The sequence below is a fragment of the Dipodomys spectabilis genome, unplaced genomic scaffold, assembly GCF_019054845.1.
Source record: "Dipodomys spectabilis isolate Male_0828 unplaced genomic scaffold, ASM1905484v1 ptg000512l, whole genome shotgun sequence".
NCBI classification, from domain to species: domain Eukaryota; kingdom Metazoa; phylum Chordata; class Mammalia; order Rodentia; family Heteromyidae; genus Dipodomys; species Dipodomys spectabilis.
In genome coordinates, this window is record NW_024871189.1 from 1,485,517 (window position 1) to 1,495,412 (window position 9,896).

At 67.9% G+C, this 9,896-nt stretch overlaps 1 protein-coding gene across 1 annotated transcript; it reads left to right on the top strand.

Annotated features, from left to right (window-relative positions):
- Window positions 1-255: 255 nt before the first annotated feature.
- Slc25a10 (solute carrier family 25 member 10) lies at window positions 256-9,011 on the top strand. Its single transcript, XM_042670040.1, has 11 exons — window positions 256-452; window positions 3,451-3,570; window positions 3,817-3,931; window positions 5,876-5,924; window positions 6,129-6,170; window positions 6,689-6,732; window positions 6,860-6,930; window positions 7,184-7,276; window positions 7,477-7,554; window positions 8,106-8,162; window positions 8,243-9,011. Exons 1-11 carry the CDS (start codon window positions 360-362, stop codon window positions 8,342-8,344), a joined length of 864 nt encoding a protein of 287 aa, XP_042525974.1. The 5' UTR covers window positions 256-359; the 3' UTR covers window positions 8,345-9,011.
- The last annotated feature ends 885 nt before the right edge of the window (window positions 9,012-9,896 follow it).

Here is a 9,896-nt window from a genome sequence, read left to right on the forward strand (position 1 = left end):
GCTGCGCGGTGGGCCCCGCGGCTCGGCGCCCGCCGGGGGGCGGGGGCGTCGGCCACGCCCAGGGGCGGGGCGTCCATCGCACCAGGGGCTGCGTCGGTCACGCCCAGGGGCGGGGCATGGGCCGCACCGGGGGCTGCGGCGGTCACGCCCGGGGGCGGGGCATGGGCCGAACCAGGCTGGCGTTGGCCACGCCCGGGGGCGGGGCCGCCCGGGGCCCGCCCCGCGCCCCACGCTGCGCGGGCGCATTGGCTGCGGCCGGCGCGGGCGCGTGCAGGCTCTTTGAACCGGGCCCGGGTCGTCGCGGCCGGAGTTGCGCTCCGGCTTCGGCCGGTGGAGCGGGCCGGGCGCAGAGCGCAGCCATGGCGTCTGAGGCGCGGGTGTCGCGCTGGTACTTCGGGGGCCTGGCCTCCTGCGGGGCCGCCTGCTGCACGCACCCGCTGGACCTGCTCAAGGTGAGGCCTGGCCCGGGGCCGAGGGCTGGGCGCGGGGCGCGGGGGGCGGCGGCTCGCGGGCGGCGCGGGGCGGGGTCCCGCCCGGCCACGTTTCGCCGGACGCCGGCTCCCGCCGCAGCCCGGACCCGGTGATCACCCCGGCCGCGGCGCCACCGCGCCCACGCCCGCCCAGGCTCGTCCGCGCCGCCGGCCTTCGGTGCCCGGCCCCGGGCGGTTACTTCCTGAGCCCTTCCCGGCCCGGACACCTGAGTACCGGCCGGCCCGGTTCAAAGTTCAGGCGGCTCGAGGGGCGCGCGCGCCGTGCCTGGGCCGCCGGGCCGCTCCCCCCGTCCCCGACCCCGCGCCCCGCAGGGCACCTGCCCTGGAAGAGAAGGGGGCCGGTGCTCAGGCCCCTCCCCGTCCCAGGACCCTCCTCATCCAGTACCCTCCCTGCCCCAGGACCCCCTGCCCCAGGACCCACCCCCGTCCCAGGACCCCCTGCCCCAGGACCCTCCCCCGTCCCAGGACCTTCCCCCATCCCAGGACCCTCCCCGTCCAGTACCCTCCCTGCCCCAGGACCCTCTGCCCCAGGACCCACCCCCTTCCCAGGACCTCCTGCCCCAGGATCCTCCCCCGTCCCAGGACCTTCCCCCATCCCAGGACCCTCCCCGTCCAGTACCCTCCCTGCCCCAGGACCCCCTGCCCCAGGACCCACCCCTGTCCCAGGACCCCCTGCCCCAGGACCCACCCCTGTCCCAGGACCCCCTGCCCCAGGACCCTCCCCTTCCCACGGCCCTCCCCCATCCTAGGACCCTCTCCCGTCCCAGGACCCCCTGCCCCACGACTCTCCCCCGTCCCAGGCCCGGCCCCATCTTCCTCTAGGGGTGCGGGGGAGGTCCTTTGTGCCAGGAGACCTAGTCTCTGTGTGGCCAACTCACAGCCAGCCCTCCACCCTAGCAGTAGACAGAGGCCTTCTGTTCCCCAGGGCCTTCCCCGGGGAGGCTTCCAGACCCGTCTCCCTGGCCACTCAGAGAACAAAGAAGGGCCGAGCTTCCCCAGCCTGAGAGGCTCTGCCTGGTCTGGTCAGGAGGTTGCCCGCAGGAGGGGTGCGGCTGGGCCCCGGCCTACACCGCTGGATGGGACCACGCCAGCCCTGTCCTTTGCCCCAAGCTGCCATTTCATAAAAGGGGTGGTGGCTTTTTGATGAAGTGCAGGGATGAGCTTCCAGGTAAAAGAGGACACCAGTCCTCACTTGTCCTGGGAGTGGACTCCACAGGTCCCGTTTTAGGGCAAAGAGCAGGAACGCGCAGTCTGCTTGGCGAAAGGGCGCCGCCTCCCTCAGGCTGGCGTGCTTGTGGTTTTTGTTTTCCACGCTTCTGGATGTGCTCACAGGCACCACCCTCACTGCGGGAGGCAGGCTGACCGGAGGCTGGCCGGGCCGCAAGGCCACAACTGCTGGCTGCTGTCCACCATCTAAGGCCCCTTAGGCACCGCCACCCTCCCCCGCCCAGGTCCTGCCCTGCTGCAGCCTTCCTGCTCTCATCAGGGAAGGCCTGCCACTGGGGGACTTGGGACCCCCTCTAGAACGGGGCTGTGGCCCTGCGTCAGGGACACAGACAGCAGGCCCAGCTGCACGGAAGACTGGGGTCAGGGTTTTCTTCTATCATCAGCTCACTGGGACTGTTAAATCGTTTTGATTGGGCATCAGTGGCTCATGCCTGTCATACTAGCTATTCAGGAGGCTGAGATCTGAGGATCATGGTTCAAAGCCAGCCTGGACAGGAAAGTCTATGAGACTTGTTTTATTTTTTATTTTATTGATTATTGATTGCCAGTCATACGACTTGAACTCAGGGCCTGGGGCACTGTCCCCAAGCCTCTCTGTGCTCAAGGCTAGTGTTCTAACACTTGAGCCACAACACTACTTCTGGCTTTTTTTTTGGGGGGGGGGGGCGGTCGTGGGGCCTGAACTCTGGGCCTGGGTACTGTCCCTCAGCTCTTCAGCTCAAGGCTAGTGCTCTACCACTTGAGCCACAGCGCCACTTCCGGCTTTTTTATTTCTTTTTGCTTCTGTGGTGCTGAGGAATCGAACCCAGGGCCTCATGCATGCAAGGCAAGCGCTCTACCACTGAGCCATCTTCCCAGCCCCTGGCTTTTTCTGTGGTACTGAGGAATCCAACCCAGGGCTTCATGCCTGCTAGGCAAGCACTCTACCACTGAGCCGCCTTCCCAGAGAGAAAGCGAGCAAGCCAAGAGTAGAGCTGTGACTCAAGTGGTGCTAGCCTAGACCAAAAAAGCTCAGGGACAGAGCCCAGGCCCTGAGTTCAAGCCCCAGGACCTGCATCAAAACAAACCAACAAAAAACATTTGGTTTTGGTTTGATTTTGTTAGATGGGCTCTTGCTGTGTGTCCAGGCTGGCCTTGAACTTGTCCTCCTCCTGCCTCAGCCTTCTGAAAGTCAAACCACAAGCGAGCATCACCAATCAGCTTTGAGGAATTGGAGTTCCTTGAGCTGTTCATTCTGCCCACATCCCAGCTTGTTCGTCACAGGGGCTGCTCACCTAGATCAGGGTGTGGGCCTAGATCAGGGTGCCGTTCCCTGGCACTCAGTTCCCTCTCCCACCTCGCCCAGGCCACGGGCTCTCACTGAACCAGGCTCCTCTCTCCCCACCCACTTCTCAACCCCTGCATGGTGGGGACCACCCTTCTATGCACAGCTTTCCTGGGGTCGGCACCAGGGGGAGCAGCACCAGGACTTTAGTTGTGAGTCTGGACCAGGGGCCAGGCTAGGGGCAGCCGTGCATGTTGGGGTGGTAGGAGCAATGATGGTCTCTGTTGTGAGGCAGGACGGAGCAGAGTCCAGGCCTGGGAGCTGCGGGACTTCCCACTACCCCTGCCTCCGTCTCCCCATCTCTAGACGGCCCGTGGGGTGGCTGTGAAGGTCTCGAGGGCTTCCACAGAGCCAGCTGGGGCCCAGGCCACATCCTCCACCCCTGTCCCCTCTGCCCGCCCTCCGCAGGTGCACCTCCAGACGCAGCAGGAGGTGAAGATGCGCATGACTGGCATGGCCGTGCACGTGGTGCGCACCGGCGGCTTCCTGGCACTTTACAACGGCCTGAGCGCTTCACTGGCCAGACAGGTGTGAGCTGGGTCCCCAGACCTGTTCTTTCACCCTGAGCCTACTTCTGTCAGGCCTCCCAGTCCCCACCTGTCCCCCAGCTCTTGGGTCCTGGTCCCAAAATTGTTGGGCCTGAGACCTCCAGTTACAGATGAAGAAACTGAGTGCCCCTGTGCCCACCCCTGTGCCCACAGCCCCGGGAGCCACCCCTAGGCCTGTGAGGCCTAGGGTGACACGGGGTGGCTCCAAGCCAGGCTTCTTCTCTAGATGACCTACTCTCTGACGCGGTTCGCCATCTATGAGACCCTGCGGGACTACATGTCCAAGGACAGCAAGCGCCCCCTCCCCTTCTACAGCAAGGTGCTGCTGGGAGGGGCCAGTGGTGAGTGCAGCTGGCCTGGGCTGGGCTGGGCTGGGCTGGCCTGGCCTGGCCTGGGCTGGGCTGGGCTGGGCTGGGCTGGGGGTGGGCTGGGCTGGGCTGGGGGTGGGCTGGGCTGGGCTGGGCTGGGCTAGACTGGGGGTGGGCTGGGCTGGGCTGGGCTAGACTGGGGGTGGGCTGGGCTGGGCTGGGCTGGGCTGGGCTGGGCTAGACTGGGGGTGGGGTGGGCTGGGCTGGGCTGGGCTAGACTGGGGGTGGGGTGGGCTGGGCTGGGCTGGGCTAGACTGGGGGTAGGCTGGGCTGGGCGGGGCTGGGCTGGGCTGGGGTTGGGCTGGGCTGGGGGTGGGCTGGGTTGGGCTGGGGGTGGGCTGGGCTGGGCTGGGCTGGGCTGGGCTGGGGGTGGGCTGCTGGGCTGGGCTGGGCTGGGCTGGGCTGGGCTGGGGGTGGGCTGGGCTGGGCTGGGCTGGGCTGGGGGTGGGCTGGGCTGGGCTGGGCTGGGCTGGGGGTGGGCTGGGCTGGGCTGGGCTGGGCTGGGCTGGGGGTGGGCTGGGCTGGGCTGGGCTGGGCTGGGCTGGGCTGGGCTGGGCTGGGCTGGGGGTGGGCTGGGCTGGGCTGGGCTGGGCTGGGCTGGGCTGGGGGTGGGCTGGGCTGGGCTGGGCTGGGCTGGGCTAGACTGGGGGTGGGGTGGGCTGGGCTGGGCTGGGCTAGACTGGGGGTGGGGTGGGCTGGGCTGGGCTGGGCTAGACTGGGGGTGGGCTGGGCTGGGCGGGGCTGGGCTGGGCTGGGGTTGGGCTGGGCTGGGGGTGGGCTGGGTTGGGCTGGGGGTGGGCTGGGCTGGGCTGGGCTGGGCTGGGGGTGGGCTGGGCTGGGGGTGGGCTGCTGGGCTGGGCTGGGCTGGGCTGGGCTGGGCTGGGGGTGGGCTGGGCTGGGCTGGGGGTGGGCTGGGCTGGGCTGGGCTGGGCTGGGCTGGGCTGGGCTGGGGGTGGGCTGGGCTGGGCTGGGGGTGGGCTGGGCTGGGGGTGGGCTGGGCTGGGCTGGGGGTGGGCTGGGCTGGGCTGGGCTGGGGGTGGGCTGGGCTGGGGGTGGGCTGCTGGGCTGGGCTGGGCTGGGCTGGGCTGGGCTGGGCTGGGGGTGGGCTGGGCTGGGCTGGGCTGGGGGTGGGCTGCTGGGCTGGGGGTGGGCTGGGCTGGGCTGGGCTGGGATTGGGCTGGGCTGGGGGTGGGCTGGGCTGGGCTGGGGGTGGGCTGGGCTGGGCTGGGCTGGGCTGGGCTGGGCTGGGCTGGGGGTGGGCTGGGCTGGGCTGGGCTGGGCTGGGCTGGGGGTGGGCTGGGCTGGGCTGGGCTGGGGGTGGGCTGGGCTGGGGGTGGGCTGCTGGGCTGGGCTGGGCTGGGCTGGGCTGGGCTGGGCTGTGCTGGGGGTGGGCTGGGCTGGGCTGGGCTGGGCTGGGCTGGGCTGGGCTGGGCTGGGCTGGGGGTGGGCTGGGCTGGGCTGGGGTGGGCTGGGCTGGGCTGGGGGTGGGCTGGGCTGGGCTGGGCTGGGCTGGGCTGGGGGTGGGCTGGGCTGGGCTGGGCTGGGCTGGGCTGGGCTGGGCTGGGGGTGGGCTGGGCTGGGCTGGGCTGGGCTGGGCTGGGCTGGGGGTGGGCTGGGCTGGGCTGGGCTGGGCTGGGCTGGGCTGGGCTGGGGGTGGGCTGGGCTGGGCTGGGGGTGGGCTGGGCTGGGCTGGGGTGGGCTGGGCTGGGCTGGGGGTGGGCTGGGCTGGGCTGGGCTGGGCTGGGCTGGGCTGGGCTGGGCTGGGCTGGGCTGGGCTGGGGGTGGGCTGGGCTGGGCTGGGCTGGGCTGGGCTGGGCTGGGGGTGGGCTGGGCTGGGCTGGGCTGGGCTGGGCTGGGCTGGGCTGGGCTGGGCTGGGGCAGCCCTTTCCTCTGCTCTGACATCTCCTGTTGCCTCAGGTCTGATTGGAGGCTTTGTGGGGACCCCTGCAGACTTGGTCAATGTCAGGTGTGTGTCCACATTCTCCCCAGCCCAGCTCTCTGCTCCCTAGACAGATGGGTGATTGGTGGGGTCGCAGCGGAGCAGAGCAGACCTGCCCGAGCCCTGTGCGTGGGGGGCTGGCCCCATTGCCCTGCCTGGCACAGGGTGGGCGGCCCCAGCCCCGGAGGGACTTGCGTGTGCACCCTACTCCACCTGCCTCTTCCGACGCAGGATGCAGAATGACGTGAAGCTGCCCCTGGAGCAGCGGCGCAGGTGAGTAGCGGGCTTGGCTCTTCAGAGGCCATGGGACCCCGGGACAGCTCTACCTAGCCAGCACACCAGGCGGCTCATGGCCTGGGCCACCCTGGGTACCACTCGGTCAGCTGAGGCCTTTGGGTTCTGCCTTTGTCAAGCAATTGTGGTAGGTTGGGTGTTGGGCCTGGCTGGCCTGCAGGGCAGCCAGGCTGGTCTGGGTTTAAGTGGGGGCTTTACAGGGACCCCTGCAGCCCTGGTCACTCCCATACCCAGCCACGTTCTCGTGTCTTGCTGGCTTCCTTTGGGCCCTCACCTGAGGGCAGTGGTTGAGGCGCATGCAGGGCTCTGGCCAGCCCTGGGGACGGCAGCACGCAGGGCAGCCAAGGCTGGTCCACAGACAGGACTGGCCAGAGCCCAGAGGAAACACCCAGCTGCTCTGGGTCCGCAGCCAGTGAGGCCCAGGAGGCTTCTCTCAGGGTCTGGCAGGCGGGGCTGGAGGACAGGGTGAGCCTCTTGTGTCCCATTGTCACCTGCAGTTATGCCCACGCCCTGGATGGCCTGTACCGCGTGGCCCGTGAAGGTGAGAAGATGGCGGGGGGGGAGGGGCTGCCGAGATCCCAGAGGGGACGCAGTGGTGGGGCACAGTGGCAGTGGCCGAGGCGGTGGCCAGGCCTGAGGCTGGCTCCGACCCACGCTTCCTCCCGCAGAGGGTCTGAAGAGGCTGTTCTCGGGTGCGACCATGGCGTCCAGCCGCGGGGCTCTTGTCACTGTGGGCCAGGTAGGACTCCTGGGCCGGGCAGAGCTGGCAGGCAGCCCTTCCCGGAGGACAGCCAGTGCTGCCCTGGGAGGGGTCTGTGGGCCCCTGGCCGGTGTGGCGCGGGCACAGGGCTGGCTGCGGGCAGCTTCTCCGTCAGGGCTCGGCCGCCGGCCCAACTGTGGTGTGTTGGTGCCCACCTGCTGGCGTCCTTGTGGGGTGCTGTCGCAGGGCTCCCCTTGGGCCTGACCACCACTGCTTCCCCATCCCTCTTCAGCTCTCCTGCTACGACCAGGCCAAGCAGCTGGTCCTGGGCACCGGGATCCTGCCCGACAACATTGTCACTCACCTGGTGGCCAGCTTCATCGCGGTAAGTGCTGGCACAGGGCACGGGGCCGGTGCTGAGCCGAAGGCCGGCAGGCTGCCAGACCGCATCTGTGGGTGTCAGAAGCCGCATTTCCTGAAACCCCACTGCAGAGGGGGTGAGGGGACTGTCCACCCTGGCGGGGGCCGACAGACCATGAGCGGATGGGGCGCCACGGGCTGCCTGGTAATGAGCCTCCTCCCCAGGGCGGCTGTGCCACGCTCCTGTGCCAGCCCCTGGACGTGCTGAAGACGCGCCTGATGAACTCCAGGGGCGAGTATCAGGTGAGGACCTGCTCCTGCCGCGGCCCCGCCTGACTCCCCCCGCCCTGCTCGGGCCGCCTGCACCCCTCCTGGTATTGGGGCTGCCGGCCTTGCTCTGAGCCTGCCGTCCTCTCCGGGGCTGCAGACACTGCGTTGCGGGTCCCAGGGAACCGGTGGACACAGGCTCAGGTGGCGGGTGGCCAGCCGCGAGCAGGGAAAGCTGAGTGAGAGCCCCCGGACCGACAGGGACTTGGGCCAGTGCCCGGCTTGGCCCCTGCGCAGCGCCACGTGCTCTGCCTGGCTCCCTCGCGCTGCAGCCTGTCTGTCCTCCTCCCCGTCTGCCCTGTCTGCCCCTTGCTCTTCCTGACGCCACCTCAGACTGGCTGCCACAGTCACTCACCATGCGGCAGGTGGCAGTCACCCCCTGCCCGCGTCCCCCCGTCCCCCCGGAGGCCCTGTTCCCCGGCTCATGCTGGAGGACACTGCAGCGGTGCCCGGGGCCGCTGCCAGCCAGCGCCCGGGAGCTGTCTGTGTCTCTGGGTGAGCCGCCTTCCCCTCCTCCGCTCCTGCAGGGTGTTTTCCACTGCTTCACGGAGACCGCCAAGCTCGGCCCGCTGGCCTTTTTCAAGGTGGGGCACAGCGGTGGGGCGGGGTGGGGTGAGCAGGGCTTGTCCCCCGCCCCACATCTCCATCTCCGCTTCTCCCCCAGGGCCTCTTTCCTGCCGGCATCCGCCTTGTTCCCCACACTGTACTCACCTTTGTGTTTCTGGAACAACTCCGGAAACACTTTGGCATCAAAGTGCTGACCTGAATGCCACGAGGGCACAGCACCCGGCTCCTGGGACGTGCCGACCGCTGGGGCCCCCGACCCCCAGCAGCCCCGCCCTCCCTGTCCCCCAGGCTGGCCGGGCTCCAGCCATCGGCCTCTGTCCCACCCCGTCCCACGGGAGGGTCCCCTCAGCTCTGCCCCGGCCCTCAGCAGAGCTCGGGGTCTCCAGGTAGGTCCCCACCCTGCCCTGGCCCCACTCAGAGCTGGGCAGGTCTGCCCAGCCCTGCGCTGCCCCCCGCAGCTCATCCTCTGGCCCAGGTACATCCTCGCCCACCAGTGCGCACGCCCCACACCAGACCACCTGAGCCTGCGTGCACTTCCGTCCTGAGTCCTGAGCGCGAGTCTTACGGGGGGGGGGGGGGGGGGGGGCAGCGAGCAGGGCCCGCCCTGCCCCCGCTGTTGTAGGTTTCACCAAAGGCTGCCTTCCATGCCTCGCTGCCTACGCCACCCACCTCCCTCACCCCGCAGAGCGAAAGGCCGGCATGGCCTCCGGGCCGGCGTGGCCTGCTCGTCCTGCCAGCCAAAAACAAAGCAACACCAAAGCGCCCTGTTTCCCCAGTGCAGAGCTGGGCCCCAAACCTGTCCACCTCCCGGGGGCCCAGGCCCGGCTACACGGCCCTGGAGGGTCTAATAAAGACCAGTGACCTGGGTGGCCCGCTCGGTTCTTCCCGCCCTCGGGGCAGCCGCTGCCCAGCACCCAGGCTCGCTACCTGAGGTGGCCTTACTGCGTTGGCACTAGCATGGCCCGCCAGCCAGCACCAGTGCCCACGCCTCTCCACACTGCTGCTCTGCAACTTGAACCACAACTCCACATCCAGAGTTGTGGAGATGGGAGTCTCATGAACTCTTCTGCCCGGGCTGGCTTCAAACTGGGATCCTCGGGTCTCAGCCTTCTGAGTAGTAGCTATGATTACAGGCAAGAACCATAGACACTCACCTCCCATTCTTCTAATTCAAAGTTAAGAGCAAGCCGGGCGCTGGTGGCTCACACCTGTCATCCTAGCCACTCAGGAGGTTGAGATATGAGGATCATGGTTCAAAGCCAGCCCTTGCAGGAAAGTCCATGAGACTCTTATCTCCAATAAACCACTAGAAAACTGGAAGTGGCGCTGTGGCTCAAGTGGTAGAGTGCTCACGTTGAACTGAAGAACGCAAGGACAGCATCCAAGCCCAGAGTTCGAGCCCCATGACCAACACACATACACACACACACAAAAAAGATTGTGGAAGGGAGCTAAATACTTTTTTTTTTTTTGGGTCCGGTCGTGGAGCCTGAACTCTGGGCCTGGGCGCTGTCCCTCAGCTCTTCAGCTCAAGGCTAGCGCTCTACCACTTGAGCCACAGCATCACTTCTGGCTTTTTTCTTTTTGCTTATGTGGTGCTGAGGAATCGAACCTAGGGCCTCAGGCATGCAAGGCAAGCGCTCTACCACTGAGCCAACTTCCCAGCCCTAAATGCTTTTTTTTTAAGTTCCTGATTTCTGCATCTCACACTTTCAGTATTTATCAAAGATAATGCAACTTCCCTCTCTCCA

Bases quoted from the DNA above. Each gene is read 5' to 3' on its own strand.
- Slc25a10 (XM_042670040.1), top strand. From the start codon at position 360: ATGGCGTCTGAGGCGCGGGTGTCGCGCTGGTACTTCGGGGGCCTGGCC. The intron at 3,932-5,875 runs GTGAGTGCAGCT...CTGTTGCCTCAG, and splicing joins GCTGCTGGGAGGGGCCAGTG to GTCTGATTGGAGGCTTTGTG. The intron at 8,163-8,242 runs GTGGGGCACAGC...CTTCTCCCCCAG, and splicing joins GCCCGCTGGCCTTTTTCAAG to GGCCTCTTTCCTGCCGGCAT.